Source organism: Ranitomeya imitator, chromosome 2, assembly GCF_032444005.1.
Source record: "Ranitomeya imitator isolate aRanImi1 chromosome 2, aRanImi1.pri, whole genome shotgun sequence".
NCBI classification, from domain to species: Eukaryota; Metazoa; Chordata; class Amphibia; order Anura; family Dendrobatidae; genus Ranitomeya; species Ranitomeya imitator.
Window position 1 is genome coordinate 763,040,294 of NC_091283.1, and position 17,456 is coordinate 763,057,749.

The 17,456-nt window shown below is 42.2% G+C and overlaps 1 protein-coding gene across 2 annotated transcripts in view; it reads left to right on the forward strand.

Annotated features, from left to right (window-relative positions):
• Positions 1-17,456, forward strand: part of LOC138665682 (sorbin and SH3 domain-containing protein 1-like) — a 532,199-nt gene that overhangs the window by 464,295 nt on the left and 50,448 nt on the right. Inside the window, exons 22-23 of one of the 2 annotated variants that reach the window (XM_069753392.1) lie at positions 1,985-2,077; positions 7,305-7,342. In XM_069753392.1, coding sequence (XP_069609493.1) covers positions 1,985-2,077; positions 7,305-7,342 — 131 coding nt within the window. The remainder of the gene's footprint in view (positions 1-1,984; positions 2,078-7,304; positions 7,343-17,456) is intronic. The other variant, XM_069753393.1, reaches the window with a different exon arrangement.

A 17,456-nucleotide genomic window follows, 5' to 3' on the forward strand; every position in this document is an offset into this window, starting at 1 on the left:
ACGTGCTGGGATAAGGTGTTATCTGAGCATGCTCGGGGGCTAACCGAGTGTCTTTGGCGTTCTCAAATAATATGTTCAAGTCATAGCGGCTGCATGTCTCGCGGGTGTTAGACAATCCCTGCATGTGTTGCGGCTGTGGAACAGCCATGAGACATGCAGCCACAGTGACTCAAACATATTTTTCGAGCGTGACAAAGACACTCGGTTAGCACATGAGCATGCTCAGATAACACCTTTTCCGAGCACGTTCGCTCATCACTAATGGTAATTAGAAAAAAAAAAAATTCTCTAACTTGTTAATTTTAATATGGAAAATAAAACAATTTGACACAGAGTGGTACACCGGCTGTAACTTCACTAATGATTTCTTACGCGCATCAATATTGTAATATTGTATGGCTACATGGTAACTGCTGGCTGCTGCGTCTTAATTTTCATCTTTCTAAATACGTGAACTAGCATGTGCATAGATGTAAATAGTTGGCAGGTTCATGACCAATTTAAACAATGGGGGCCCAATTCATGAGATGTTTTCTCTCGTAAAACACCTTCAAATTACACAAAATTGTTGCACAACATGTAGTTGAAATGAGCAAAAATGTTGTGAATTTTGATGTTCTCACTCCAGTTTTGGCCTTCCCCGCCAATGTGGGCAATGTTACTCCAGTCCCCGACAGTAATTATGCCTCTTAATAAATGACGGTAGGTGCATCGTACTCCTGCATGCCCCTCATTAAGACTGCCGTGCACAATGCCAATTTTAATCGGCAATGTTTACCAAGGTCAAATTAATTTCTGAAAATTATTTTTGGCCCAAAAAAGTAATAATTGCTTTAACTTCGCAATATGATGTTTTAAATAGAGAATGTACAGAGGGAGCTACATGAAATTCTGTATATTTTGGGGGATTAGTAGGGCGGCCGAAAATTGGTTTGTTACATAAGAACCTCCCGGTTGTAGACACTCTGAGGTAACAGAGGTAACGCTATACTTCTTTGCAACCCTGATTAAAACAGGAAGAAGTGATATTTAATTTATTTTGGCATCCTGATTGGCCTTTATAAGGGCTCCTTTTCACTTGCGAGAAATACGTCCGAGTCTCAAAGGTTAAAACCAAGCTCTAGAGCGGAGCGTGCGGCTGCATAGCAATACATGGAGCAGCACGCTCCGCTCCCAAGTGCCGGCGCCAGAGCTTGGTTTTAACATGCAAGACTCACACATATTTCTCGAAGTGAAAATAGGGCCATAAGGGGCACTTATTGGGACACCTAACTTTACCAATGAGAAGACATTGTAAGAATTCGCTAATGTAAAGGGAATCTCTCCTGGGTAAATGTTCCTTTTAAAATTGTTATAGCATGCTTCTGCTAAATGGTGCATTTAAACCTGCACGATAAACTGACAGATGTGTATTATAAGGCCGGAGAAACTGAACTGATTAGTGTGTATTTTTTTGTAATAGAATGGCTATGACATGATTTTTATTCAATATAATTCTCTCAGTTGGAGTTCAGTGAGTGGACATTTTCAGTGATTGATGTTAATCATTGAGTGCAACCAACATAAAAGAGCGAGCAGGAATTTCTACCAATAAGCTACAATTTATAATTACTCTTTCACACAAAACAAAATATCATCTGCTCAGTTCCTACTTGCCTATGACATGCTGCTGACAGATTAAATAGCAGTTTCATTGTGACAGGTTACTATAAAAGCAAGAAGCGACACATTTTGACATTGCTGTTAACTAAAGCAGAAAATGAAGCTTTTTTGTGATCTTTAATTATTCAGAACTGTGAAATGTAAAACTTGAATTTCTTTAATTTTTTTGCAATTATTGTAGTTGTATAATATTTTACGGAACAAATGAGCAAATGTATGCATCCTATTGTGTCCTTTAGTCCTTGAAAGTGTGTCCTACAATGACATCCAAAGACCGATTTCTATATGTAATGTCTGTTATTGTCTGTTCTTCTTTGACTAGACTGAGCTAGAGAAAGACCTCTATCAGTACGAGTCTGAGTTAGATGCAGATTTAGAGAGAATGGACAAGTGTTATACGGCTTCCAATAAAATGGTAGGAAAGTTCTTTCTACTATCAATTTGCCTTTTCTGCAAGATATGGAATGAAGAAAGGCTTTTGTCATAACAGCACTAATCCCATTTGCAGCCTGGCCTATGGAATGTGTGACAATATGACATTTCTGCAGCTTACTATGTACAGTATGCTCCTACCCCTGCTGTAATCGTACAATTCCACAGTAATATGTCTGTGCATGTGTCAACCTGGAGAAATGCATCATGTAGCTGGCATGTATTTGTGAACCTTGCTCTTCATATGTGTGTGGTGCATGTAGAACCAGACAATCCTTATTAGTACAGTGTCATATCTATTATATTATTTAGAGAATTTGTGCTCACCAGGAGTGTACAGGATAAAAAACAAAAACATGACTGGACCATGAACCTGTCAACTTCCTTGTCTGACACTCAAATGCTGTCATGCCGAATGCCTCTTCTGATTAAGAGGCCCCTGCTGCGCACATCATGAAGCCGTGTGAGGCCTAGTGACTAGGCCTTATGTGACTACAACATCACAGGGGCCTAGTAATCAGAAGGGGTGCCCAGGATGACAGCATTTACGTGCAAGGCAAGGAAGTTTGTGAGACTCTGATGTTGCTTCCACGGAGTACCGATGTAGACACCAGACAATCTTTTTGTTCAACTTCAGTGACTGATTTATTTCCGAACCATACCTGTCCATGGGTTGTGCCTGGTATTGCAATTCGGCTCCATTTAAGTAAATGGCACTACGACACATCTCCTAACCCGTGAACAGGTGTGGCACTATCTTTTTAATGAAAAGAACCATGTTTTTTCTAACTCAGGACAACCTAGTTTTAATATGTACATTCATCAACTCCCAGTCCTACCAAGATCTCTTTCCCAAGATGCTATGAAGGAACCTTCATACAATTCACCACATCAGGCCATACCAAGCATGATGATTTCTAAAAATTGGAAAAGGAAAAATCGGCACATCCAGACAACAATATATAAAATGGCAAGCTTTATTAGTTTCTTTAAAAACGTGGAATCCAGTAGCATAATATAAACCTGACACCTGTCCGGCGTGCAAGCGCCCTTAGTCATAGGATAAACTCTTCATGTTTTTATCATGCTACTGGATGCCACGTTTTTAATGAAACTCGACTAAAGCTTGCCGCTTTATATATCGTTGGCTGGATGTGCCGATTTTCCCTTTTCCAGTTATCTACAGCTGAACTTCACAAGCATGACTGGCATCCGCAACACAGTCCTCAACCAGAATCCTCAGACGACACTACGTGGTGACCTCCTATCCCCCCATCTCCTTCCAATGATGACTTCTAGTAATGACATACTCCGCCTGGATCTGAGAAACTACCAACAACTTTGAGCCTATTTCATCAAAGATTTTACACAAGAATTCTGGTGTAAAAGCTTTGATGAATGAGAATTTGGGAATTCCACTCAACAAATTCATGACACCACAAATCTTATTCATGCATGCAAGGCACATTCCACTCTTCACATGCTTCTGATTCATTAAGAGGTGTGCGCTTCTTAATGAATCCGGAGCCTCGCACTCCACCCCTTCCCCTCATCATGATCGGCACGGAGATCACCGGCCTTGATGAATTGGGCTCTAATTTCATGAATGAAATAATTCTATTGGATGATTGTGAATGAAACCTAAATTGCAGCATTGGATCTTTAGACTGGTGGATACAAGCAGTAGTGATGGATCGGAAGAGTAAGCACGAGGATATGATGAGCTCCACAGAACTGCAGCTCAGCATCAGAAAACTTTGCGACTGCCAAGTCAGGACATTTGCTATAATAACATGCATTATTTTAGCAAATCAAAATTCACAAATCTGTTCTGTAAAGTGGCTCCAATAGGCGCATATTTTCCTAAATCACTTGGGCCTTGTAGAAGAATCTAATTAAAAGCCAATCTTCTGATTCAGTGGAATCAATTAACACTATGGAAATTCTTTCCCAAAGCACGTTTTTTGATTTCACAATTTTAATTAATTCTCTTCCCCTTTTTTCTCCTTAATCTGTGTTGTGCAAGAGCATTTCTTTAGGTCTTGCAGTCATATAAGAATATGTTGGGTCACAGTGAATCTAGCACTTTTTACTTAAATGTAATTAAAGGAGTTTTCTTTAATATTGATGACCTATCTTTATAGGAAAAATCATATTAGTGTGGCCCGACTCCCACCCCCATTCATTCTATATAATGAAGGGGCCACGGTGCTTCAGCAAGCACTGTGGACTCTCGATGGTTTCCCAGGCACAGCTCTTTACATCTGTTAGTTGCTATCCCTGGTAATACAGCTCGCGCCCATTTACTTGAATGGGGCTGGGTTACAAAGAGCTATAGTATGAAGCAAGGTTGGCACTAATTGTACAGACCTGTGTCTGATGAACAATAAAGGGGCCACCGCGTTTGCTGCAAAACCCTTCAATGGTGGCGGCCAGAGTCCTATCCATTGGATATTGATGACCTAACCTATCACCAATATTAAAGTCCTGTCTAACCACTTTAACCTCGCCCAATCCAAACTGACTGTATAACTAGCAGTAGGTTGCTCACCACATAGATGTGCATCCCTGTTGTTGGTTCTATTAATTGCACCGCTGTTGTATATTGTAATGCTGTTCATATATGTTTTGTCTTGTCATGTTGCTGTTTGCTTATCTGTGCTTGCAATACCTTTGGCTGATTAGTAAAATTGCTTCCATAATTGTGTACTATGCAATAATGTGGATATCTCAGTAATGATATTGACAAATCCTTGCAATATGCACTTTGCCAGCTGTTGCTGTCCCATATCGAGTGTGCAGGACTATGGGGATATAGGAAGAACTTCCATCGGGATAAACGCTTTCAACAAATTAGCTGAAAAATAGTGTGTGCCTACTAGATGGTCTGTATGACAGAAGGAGCAGGGCTACCTAAAATGGAGACATGGTTCTTTGGAAGCAGATAATTCTGCATCTCACACCTGGATGCTGGTATCCTACCATACATCTATTTTGAACACAACTAACTACTAGTACATACATAAAAATAATATTTTTGACTATCAAATTAAGATTTTATTTCTAGTGTTGGCTACTTGGACCTAATCTGTATAGTAAGGTGTCCACTTCGATGCTTAGTAAGTTGTAGCAAAGTGCTTTAAATCCCAGCGTTGGGAAACGTAAGCGTCTAAGGAAGATAAATGAGGAGCTTCATCCCAGATACTTTGCTTAACAATTTATTAAGCACTTATAAGGATTATTGGTTATTGATCTTTGGGTACTTTGAGAGTTCCCATAAGAATAATATATTGGAAAAGGATTTTGTTTTCTCCCTATACATGAAAGTTTTAAATTCTAATTGTTTTAATGTGTAAAACTTCTAAATATGGACAATACAACTGAAACACGAATGTTACATTTCCATATGAGGAATAAATATAGTACGATTAAGTAATTTTACTATGAGACTTGGAACAACACTTATGTGGAAGTGCAATCAAGTGAACTTAACATGTATAAAATCAATCGTATACAATTGTTGATCCTTTTAAACTGATTTTTTTTTTTCTTAAAGGGAAGCTGTCATCAGGTTTTTGCTACCTCATCTGAGCGCAGCATGATATAGAGAAAGAGACTCTGGTTCCAGTGATTTATCACTTACTTTACTGGGTGCAGCAGTTGTGACACAATCAGTTTTTAAATGTAGAATGTGGCAGAGCTGAGCAAGCTAATCCCGCCCACACCACAGATTTCTATGTAGATTGTCTACGGACATAAAGCTGCTAATTGGTGCTGGGGGCGGGGTTAGACCACATGGCAGGAGGGAGCTAGGCTTGTAGTGATAATCTCCTGCTGATAAACTACTCATTAAATTGGAGCAAGAGCACACAAGCTAATAAGTGGCACATCTCTGAAATCAGTATCTCAGCGCCCTACCTCATGCTGGTAACCTGGTGACAGATTCCATTTAACAAGGGCTCCTGGATTTCCTTATAACATAATTTAATAGGAAAAGAATATATGGGCTCCTTGTAATTTTGAAGTGAGGGGAAAAACTATTGGTGTTACAGGAGTTTTCCAGGCAAATAAAAATTTATAATAACTAGTAACTTATATAATTCACTAATCTAGTTCCAATAGGTCAGGTGCCTCCATCATCAGGTAGGCACTTCATTCCGGGCACCAGCTGCTTTGCTTCCAGTCCTGTGCTCCACACAGGACATCATCCACAGAGCAGTGTATGAAAGGGGCTGATGACTGCTCATTTCTGTGAAACAGGCCCTTTTCTGTCACCACAATAGAGAAGGGGCTGATCTAGCTATGGAAATATGCAGTCAGCTAGCCCCCCATAACACAGCACTGGTGAAATGCTGCAGCCAGTACCCAGGAAAGTGCAACATCCTAATAATGGGGCACTCGGGTCAATAGAACTATATTAGCAAGTTCTATAACTTGGTGTTTGTACTTGAAATTTTGTATTTTCTTTTTAACCTGGAAAACATCTTTAACACTAATGATTGCCGTATGTGGCGTCAGGAAGGAATATTTTTCCCCAATGTGGAGCTTAGTGTCTGCCGCACGTTTTTCTTTGCCTTCCTCTGGATCAACATGTTAGGCTATGGGTTGAACTAGATGGACTTAGTCTTCCTTCAACCTTAAATACTATGTCACTAAAATGTCAGTCCAAAATGCTAATAGAATTAAGTTTCAATTCACAGAGTATCTTCATTTTAAAAAGGGTTTACCCACATCACCATGCAGATTTATTTTCCATAATTTGATTTATTCCAGTATTTGGATTACACATAAAATCCTGGAAGGAACAGACTTTTGGTTAGAAAATAAAACGCCTAATTGACGTTGCTCCGTAATTTCCATCGCTGAGGGTTCGGGTTTTTTTTTTTTTACACTTGCAGTCTCTCTTGATGAGTTTTAACTCAGATGTGGGATTGCACCTCTTGGAAAAACTGTGTGAAAACAATTCCAGGCTTGCTATTCTTATAGCAGCTGCTTATCTGCCTGTGCTGGCTTTGTAGGCAGTGACTCATTGACAGACATAAAAGCCACTAGTCATTGTGAATGCTGGCTGTCTGTAGACATGAGCGCACACTGTGGTGGCTAAAGTTTTCATACATTCATGGAGGTACAATGGCAAAATGCACAGAATACTAAAGGATATTGTCTGCGATTTCCCCATCTGAACGAACACTTTTCTTGGACTCTTGCAGAATGCAGCTGTGAGCCGCCCGGACGACCTTCCATCCTAGTAAGTTGCCGTCATTTCTCACATTAATGTACGGTTCCTGTTCTTGCAGTATTCATTTACAGCCACAATATGCACAACATTTACCCCAAACCAACGCCTTTTAGACTTTATAACGTTTCTTTCGGTTAACTAGGTCATGTGTGTTTAGTGCCTAGCCTCCATTTTTATTATTAAAATCCCCTTCGTTCTCTTTAGTTAGTTTCTGTAGCAGGAAATGGATTTATTTGATAGAATTTCTAATTTGATGCTATTACGATTATTATTTGTGGAAATGTCCCCATGATCTATGCCATCGCCCATCAAAACAAGTTAGCAAGTGCTAACAAGCTGTTTAAAGATCCCCTCCTCAATATAATGTGTGGTTATAGTGTAATGTGTGCGTTAAAGGACATCTGTCAGTAGGATGAACCCTCCGAAGCCGTCTATATGGGCATGTAGGTCATAGGAAGCTGAATAAAGTGATACCTTGATATCTGCGATCCGATGTCCTATTCCACAGAAAGCCATGTTTTTCTCAATATGTAAATGAGCTGTTAAGATCTACTGGCCACGCACACATTTAGAAAAATGTGGATTTCTCTAGAATAAAATATCGGATCACCGATATCAAGGTATCATTTTATTCAGCTTCCTATGACCTACATGCCCATATAGACGGCTATGGAGGGTGTATATTATTGACAAATGCCCTTTCATTTATGCCCTACCATCTCCCCGTCTCCTCTTGTATCCAGCGCCACTCCACTCCTCCAATTAGTGATGTAACTGTTCTCAGACTCTGTGTCACGCTGTGCTTTGCATGACTCAGAAGTGGATTTTACAGTGTAGGCCTATGGAGTGTCAGAACCAGGCTCCATAAACAAACATTGTAAAAGAGACTTCTGCCTCACGCATAGAGTGTGACGGAGAGTCTGAAGAGCGGTGGCGTCACTCAGAGGAGGAGCTGAACGGCGCTGGATACCGGTGAAGACAGCGGTGGGTGAGTAAATTAGCACAATCACACTTCATACAAATATATATTACGATTTAGGGGGAAAAAATCTTAATGGGTGGGCTTCTAAAATCAGAATTATGTTTATGTATAGGGCAAGAAAAGGTGGGAAACATTACCTAACATCAAAGTGTGCTACCCATCTTTTTACCCATAGACAGAGCAGCTCACATCTGTGCCCCCCTAGGTTTACTGCAGTCCTACCCGAAGCAAAGTTGGTAAATGAAGATATCACATTGAGTTGTGCTTATATAGTAATATTGAACTATATCGGGATAGCAGGGGAAATTACTACATTATTTTAACTCTAATAAATAATGAAGCCTCCTCATTCGGGTGACAAATTCACCTCTTATATACAGTGTGGAAAATAAGTATTTGATGCTCTGCCGATTTCGCAAGTTTTCCCACCTACAATGAATGGAGAGGTCTGTAATTTGTATCGTAGGTACACTTCAACTGCGGGAGACAGAATCGTAAAAAAAAAAAAAATCCAGAAAATCATATTGTATGATCTTCCCCACTGTATCTATGTGTCAAAGGCTTCTGTGACTGATGGCCTGAAAAGTCTTCTCGCAGGATATGCTGGAGCACCTCAGATGATCTCACTACACACAGTATAGTAAATCCCCAAAAGACTTTGGTGAGATTTTAGTCGCTGCGATTGGGTGGGGGATGAACTCAAGGATTTGTAAATTATTCTGTTAACAAATTAAGTTATGCAGAAAATATCTTTAGGATTTGCATATAGCACTTCAGGGTACTTTTCTGTTCTTATTAACACTTTAACACTTCCCTTTCAGGATTGTAAGGCTTACAGAATATATTGTGCAGTATTTATGGAAGTGATTTTAAAGAATACATTCTTATGGTGAACCTACACTCATATACTATGAGATTGCATATGCAACAATTCCATTATATACTTCTAAGTATAGTTATTTTTTTTGTCTATTTTGATATAGCGCCAACTTATGCTACAACATTGTACACAAACTAAAGCCGTCCACACACACATACAAAGGCTGTCGGTTGTACAAGCTGACAGCAATTTCTCCCAACCTTCCCATACACATACATACTTTACTTGGTCAAACATACATGTGTATTCAGCGAGGAACCTGAAAATAAAGTATTGGGCACAATATGGTCAATTATTGCCCATCATCCATTCAGGTGTTGCTTTTGGTTACATTTAGGCTGCGGATTGCCATAGAGCAATGCTAAATCTTTTAATATTACATGTACTATAAAAACCTGGTTTAAACAATAGATAATTTTCTGGTTACACATCATTCTCTTAAGGTCAAAGAACATCAAGATTTTTTTGGAGTGTAATCCACATTGTGTCTATTATCCTGAAAGATGTTTCTGAGACTTAGCTGCATTCCATTGGTTTCATTAAATGTGTCCTGACATTTTATACCCCCCATGGAGAACGTTTGGAAATTTTCAAGGGTGATTGCATTACAGGAATGTAGCACAAAAATGTCCATAAACAGAGAAGGAGGTGTGTGTGTGCATCCCTTATGTTGCCGTGTGTACTCCTTATGTGTGTGTTGACATATATAGATGTGTGTGTGTATCCCTTATGTTGCCGTGTGTGTTGAGTTGACTTGTGTGTGTGTGTTGCTTATGTTGTTGTGTGTGTGTTGTATGTGTGTGTATACCTTATGTCGCTGTCTGTTTGTGTATATATATGTGTGTGGGCGTTGACCTGTGTGTGTGTTACTCTTGTATGTGTGTGTGTATTCCTTATGTTGCTGGGTGTGTGGGCGCTGACCTGTGTGTGTTTTACTTATATGTATGCATATGTGTGTGCGTGTATTCCTTATGTAGCTGTGTGTGAACATTGAACTGTGTGTGTGTGTTTTACTCATATACATCCATGTGTGTGTGCGTGTTTTCCTAATGTAGCTGTGTGTGGTCGCTGACCTGTGTGTTTTACTCATATGTACAGTACAGACCAAAAGTTTGGACACACCTTCTCATTTAAAGATTTTTCTGTATTTTCATGACTATGAAAATTGTAAATTCACACTGAAGGCATCAACACTATGAATTAACACATGTGGAGTTATATACTTAACAAAAAAGTGTGAAACAACTGAGAATATGTCTTATGTTCTAGGTTCTTCAAAGTAGCCACCTTTTGCTTTGATGACTGGTTTGCACACTCTTGGCATTCTCTTGATGAGCTTCAAGAGGTAGTCACCGGGAATGATCTTCCAACAATCTTGAAGGAGTTCCCAGAGATGCTTAGCACTTGTTGGCCCTTTTGCTTTCACTCTGCGGTCCAGCTCACCCCAAACTATCTCGATTGGGTTCAGGTCTGGTGACTGTGGAGGCCAGGTCATCGGGCGTAGCACCCCATCACTCTCCTTCTTGGTTAAATAGCCCTTACACAGCCTGGAGGTGTGTTTGGGGTCATTGTCCTGTTGAAAAATAAATGATGGTCCAACTAAACGCAAACCGGATGGAATAGCATGCTGCTGCAAGATGCTGTGGTAGCCATGCTGGTTCAGTATGTCAGTGATGGAGCCAAATTTTTTAAATCTGACCAGTGTCGCTTCATGTAGTAATAACTCTGGAACGCTTCAACAAATCCCGGTGATTTTGAGACTGTTTTTTTCGGGACACATTATACTTTATGATAATGATAAATTTAGGTCGATATGTGTGTGGCTATTTATAAAAAATATCAGAAATTTGAGAAAAATGTTTATAAAAAGCAATTTTTAAACTTTGAATGATTATCCCTTTAATCCAGATAGTCATACCACAGCAAAATATTAATAAATAACATTTCCCTCATGCCTGCTTTACATCAGCACCATTTGTAAAATGTTATTTTACTTTGTTAGCATTTTAGGAGGTTTAAAAATGTAGCAGTAATTATTCATTTTTTTCAAGGAAATTTACAAAATTTATTTTTTTAGGACTTATCCATATTTGAAGTGCCTTTAGGGGTCCCATATATTGGGAAACCCCCAAAAGTTATACCATTTTAAAAACAGCACCCCCTTACATATTAAAAACGGCTGTCAGGTAGTTTATTAACTCTTCAGGTGCTTTTCAGGAATTAATGCAAAGTGGCATGACAGAAATGAAAAAGTGTATTTTTACCACCTAAATGCCTCTAACCTCTTGAACAGATTACTACAGCCGACAGACTCTTAAGGTACCGTCACATTAAGCGATGCTGCAGCGATCTAGACAACGATGCCGATCGCTGCAGCGTCGCTGTGTGGTCGCTGAAGAGCTGTCACACAGACAGCTCTCCAGCGACCAACTATGCGAAGTCCCCGGGTAACCAGGGTAAACATCGGGTTACTAAGCGCAAGGCCGCGCTTAGTAACCCGATGTTTACCCTGGTTACCAGTGTAAATGTAAAAAAAAAAAAACACTACATACTTACATTCCGGTGTCTGTCGCGTCCCTCGCCGTCACCTTCCCTGCACTATCTAAGCGCCAGCCGTAAAGCAGAGCGGTGACGTCACCGCTGTAATCTGCTTTACGGCCGGCCGGCGCTGACAGTGCAGGGAAGCAGAACGGCGAGGGACGCGACAGACACCGGAATGTAAGTGGATCGCCCCCAGACACAGGGCCACGCGTTCTCGGTACCGGGCCTCTCTGGTTCGGCTCCGAGGCTGTCAAGGTGGCTAGACCCGGTCCGCGACCCTGCTAAAAGGCGTCCAATAAAGGTGGTGCAGTCTGTCAGGGGTTCGTGACGCCACCTGTGGTGTTCGGTCTTTACCTCTTTACTGTAGACTTCAGGATCCTCAATCCAGAGCACGTTTAACAGGGCTATCGGAGACCGGCCGGTCTGATGGGCACTTCCAGAGTTTGCCTCGCAGATGGAAATCGTTGCCCACCACTAGCGCCTGTGTGTTGTAGTCCTACCCTGCTGAGCATTCGGAATAGTCCTCACAACTGCTGTTCTCGTTTCGTTCCTTCTTTACAGCTCTCTCTTTAGTTCCAGATGTTGCTAGTTTCTCGTCCCCCAGTATGTTTTGGCTAGGACGCACCCGTATGACGGGAAGGCTTGGAGGTCTTCTGGGACCCTAGAGACGCCCCTCTCCCAATGTTGCCCCCTATGTCTTCATAGGAAATTTAAGGTAGACAGCCAACCTATAATTAACTGTCCTGCAGAGTTTGAAGTAAGGCCTAGAGTAGTTACTCCCGCGGTGTTCCGGCCACCGGCTACGCGCCTCAGTAGGACGTTGCCTCGGTCTCACGGCACGACTCCTACTGGTACTCCTTTTTGCTAGATCTCGTTTACACTGTTCCACAATATCCTTCCTTTCTTGTCTCTTTCTTAGGATACCGCCGCAGGAGGTGCAGGCGCGGCTCCGTTACGTTCTGCTCTGTTCGCTAGGCACCTGCCAGGTTCCCACGCCTGACAGGGACCCCCCTGTGTCTTCTCCCTGCAACACCCCCTGCCACGGGATGTTGCCTGAATCCAATCCAGTCAGCTTCTGACTAACTTTCTGTCCAACCCCTAGTTTTACCAGTGTGAGGAGGGGCCCAATAAATAAAGCCTTTTGCTCCCCCTAGTGGCCGGAGTGTGAAGTGTAATGTGTGCTGGTGATACCTGGTCAAGACAATTCCTTCAGTGCCATCAGACGTACCGTCACTCCCCTTAGTGGCAGAGTGTCATACTGCAACGACCAGATCTCTGGGGCGCTGCATAAGTATGTAGTGTTTGTTTTTTTTTACATTCACACTGGTAACCAGGGTAAATATCGGATTACTAAGCGCGGCCTGCGCTTAGTAACCCGATGTTTACCCTGGTTACCAGTGAAGACATCGCTGGATCGGCGTCACACACGCCGATTCAGCGATGTCTGCAGGAGATCCAGCGACGAAATAAAGTTCTGGCCTTTCTGCTCCGACCAGCGATGTCACAGCAGGATCCAGATCACTGCTGCGTGTGAAACACAACGATATCGCTATCCAGGACGCTGCAACGTCACGGATCGCAAGCGATATCGTTGTTAAGTCGCTCAGTGTGAAGGTACCTCAAGGCCACTATTTGCTCGTGAATTGCCATTACAAACATCAGGACCACAGAATCATGATCTGAGGGCACCTATTGGGATAAAGAGGAAGCCCCCACACTCTGTTAGCCATTTATAATGATGTAGTCACTATTTGCAGCAGCATCTAAAGGGTTAAACAAATTTGGTTGGTGCAAACACTGATCGTGGCTGATGCAGCAAGTTGTCAGCTATAGTGTACATCCGACAGCTGCTGGATTGTCACCTATATGGGGAGGATATTCTCTTATATCTCAGGTCAATTAAAAGACTTATTGGCTGTCATTAAGGGGTTACATTTTGAATAAATCCCCAACAGTGTCACCAGCAAAGCACCCCCACACCATCACACCTCCTCCTCCATGCTTCACGGCGGGAACCAGGCATGTAGAGTCCATCCGTTCACCTTTTCTACGTCACACAAAGACACGGTGGTTGGAACCAAAGATCTCAAATTTGGACTCATGAGACCAAAGCACAGATTTCCACTGGTCTAATGTCCATTCCTTGTGTTCTTTAGCCCAAACAAGTCTCTTCTGCTTGTTGCCTGTCCTTAGCAGTGGTTTCCTAGCAGCTATTTTACCATGAAGGCCTGCTGCACAAAGTCTCCTCTTAAGGCCAGGATCACACATATGCGAGATACGGACGAGTCTCGCAGGTGAAAACCCTTCTCTGGCGCCGGCACTCCGGAGTGGAGCGTGCAGCTCCATGTGTGCCGGCGCCAGAGCTGGGTTTACACCTGCGAGACTCAGCCGTTTCTCGCATATGTGTGATCCCGGCCTAACAGTTGTTGTAGAGATGTGTCTGCTGCTAGAACTCTGTGTGGCATTGACCTGGTCTCTTATCTTGAGCTGCTGTTAACCTGCGATTCCTGAGGCTGGTGACTCGGATAAACTTATCCCCAGAAGCAGAGGTGACTCTTGGTCTTTCTTTCCTGGGGCGGTCCTCATGTGAGCCAGTATTTTTGTAGCACTTGATGGTTTTTGCCACTGCACTTTGGGGACACTTTCAAAGTTTTCCCAATTCTTCGGACTGACTGACCTTCATTTCTTAAAGTAATGATGGCCACTCGTTTTTCTTTACTTAGCTGCTTTTTTCTTGCCATAATACAAATTCTAATAGTCTATTCAGTAGGACTATCAGCTGTGCATCCACCAGTACAGTGTTCATTTTAGGACATGGTCACATATCAAAGTCAAACATCATAAATACTCTGTCTGATGCCTGAGTCTGATGCCTGAGTCTGATACGGAAAAAAATGGATCCGGCGGGAAAAAAACGGATTGGCGTAAAAAAACTGGTCCTGCGGAAAAAAAGGGATCCTGCGGAAAAAACGGATCTGGCAGAAAAAAACGGATCCAGCGGAAAAAAAAACGGATCCGGCAGAAAAAAACGGATCCTGCGGGAAAAAAAACAGATCCGGCAGAAAAGAAACGGATCAGGCGGAAAAACCGGATCCGGCGGAAAAATACGGATCAGGCAGAAAACAACGGATCCGGAAGAAAAAAAACTGATCCGGCGGAAAAAAACGGCGCTCAAGTGTCGGGTATCAGAGTCAGGCATCAGAATCAAGTATCAGAGTCAGGCATCAGAGTCAGGCATCAGAGTCAGGCATCAGAGTCAGGCATCAGACAGAGTATTTATGATGTTTGACTTTAATATGTGAAAGTCAGGTATCAGAGTCAAGTCTCAGAATGAGGTATCAGACAGAGTATTTCTGATGTTTGAGTTTGATATGTGACCATGTCCTAAAATGAACACTGTACACCAGACCAGTCCCAGCCCCATTTATAAGGCAAGAAATCCTACTTATTAAACCTGACAGGGCACACCTGTGAAGTGAAAACCATTTCCGGTGACTACCTCTTGAAGCTCATCAAGAGAATGCCAAGAGTGTGCAAACCAGTCATCAAAGCAAAAGGTGGCTACTTTGAAGAAGGTAGAATATAAGACATATTTTCAGTTGTTTCACACTTTTTTGTTAAGTATATAATTCCACAAGTGTTAATTCTTAGTTTGATGCCTTCAGTGTGAATGTACAATTTTCATAGTCATGAAAATACTGAAAAATCTTTAAATGAGAAGATGTGTCCAAAGTTTTGGTGTGTACTGTATGCATGTGTAGGCGCTGACCTGTGTGTGTGTTGACTCGTGTGTGTATTCCTTATGTTGCCGTGTGTGTGTTGAGTTGACTTGTGTGTGTGTGTGTAGAGTTGACTTGTGTGTGTGTTGCTTATGTTGTTGCGTGTGTGTTGTATGTGTGTGTATTCCTTATGTCGCTGTGTGTTTTTGTGTGTGTGTGTGTGTATATATATATGTTTTGGTCTGTACTGTATGCATGTGTAGGCGCTGACCTGTGTTGACTCGTGTGTATATTCCTTATGTTGCCATGTGTGTTTTGAGTTGACTTGTGTGTGTGTAGAGTTGACTTGTGTGTGTGTTGCTTATGTTGTTGCGTGTGTGTTGTATGTGTATGTATTCCTTTTGTTGCTGTGTGTCTGTGGGCGCTGACCTGTGTGTGTGTGTGTAATACTCATGTATGTGTGTGTATTCCTTATGTTGCTGTGTGCGTGCGCTGACGTGTGTGTGTTTTACTCTTATGTATGCATGTGTGTGTGCACGTATTCCTTATGTAGCTGTGTGTGGGCACTGACCTGTGTGTGTTGACTCGTGTCAGTGTATTCCTTATGTTGCTGTGTGTGTGTAATATATATGTATTCCTTTCGTTGCTGTGTGTATGGGCACTGACCTGTGTGTGTTACTCATATGTATGTGTGTGTGTGTATTCCTTATGTTGCTGTGTGTGTGGGTGCTGACCTGTGTCTTTTACTCATATGTATGCATGTGTGTGCGTGGTTTCCTTATATAGCTGTGTGTGGGCTCTGACCTGTGTGTGTGTGTGTGTTGACTCGTGTGTGTGTATATTCCTTATGTTACTGTGGGTGTAGGTGTGTGTGTGTGTGTGTGTGCGTGCGTGTGTGGGCGCTGACCTGTCTGTGTGTGTAACTCATATGTGTTTATTCTTTAATGTTGCTGTGTGTGGGCGCTGACCTGTGTGTGTTACTCCTATGTATGTATGTATGTGTGTGTGTGTGTATTCCTTATGTTGCTGTGTGTTTGTGTGGGCGCTGACCTGTGTGTGTTACTCCTATGTGTGTGTGTGTGTATATTCCTTATGTTGCTCACTGTGCGTGTGGGCGCTGACCTGTCTGTGTGTGTGTTGACTGATATATGTGTGTGTATTCCTTATGTTTCTGTGTGTGGGCGCTCACCTGTGTGTGTGTGTGTATTTCTTATGTTGCTGTGTGCGGGCGCTCACCTGTGTGTGTGTGTGTATTCCTTACGTTGTTGTGTGTGTGTGTTGACCGATATGTGTGTGTGTATTCCTTATGTTGCTGTTGTGTATGCTGCACAGAGCGGTGTCTGGTAAACCATAGGTGGGGTAATTTCAGGTGACATTTGTTGTGCTGCTGTGTAATGGGTATGCACATTGTAAAAGCTACAGTGTTCAGAGTGTTACTAATTGGTAATATATCTGCCGGCTCTGGAATGTGTGTGGGTTTGGCAGCACTAAATCATTTGGACAAAATGAAGAAAACTTGTAAACTATTACTACAGCACAGTTAAAAGGTGAATCTGAGATTTATTTAAAAAAAAATCTGACAGCCAAAATAAACGAATGTTGGCCACGCACCCAAAATAGCCAGATGGAATGCCAGAAGCAGCTCCCTCATTTCTAGTGCAGCCACAACCATGCCACAAGCAGCTTGTCCATTATCAGTACCAGGTGGGGCTCTCATATTAGGATCCATATTGGAGCTGGTGAATTATTTGTGCCAGACTGAGTTTGCCCATCATTAACAGTATCAGCCAGTCCACCCTCTGGCAGTCTAATGTCCCTGCATTCTCCACCATTAATCGTGACAACTGCATCTTCCCTATGTATGGTGTCTGGAGCGCCCCCAAGGGCTGTGGGGTACTCTGATCCGGGCCCTTCGGTTCTCAGTGGTGATGTCACAGTGGCTGACCCGGTCCGTGGCCCTCGGGAGGTCCATTGATGTAATGGGGGGAAAGGTCTTTAAAG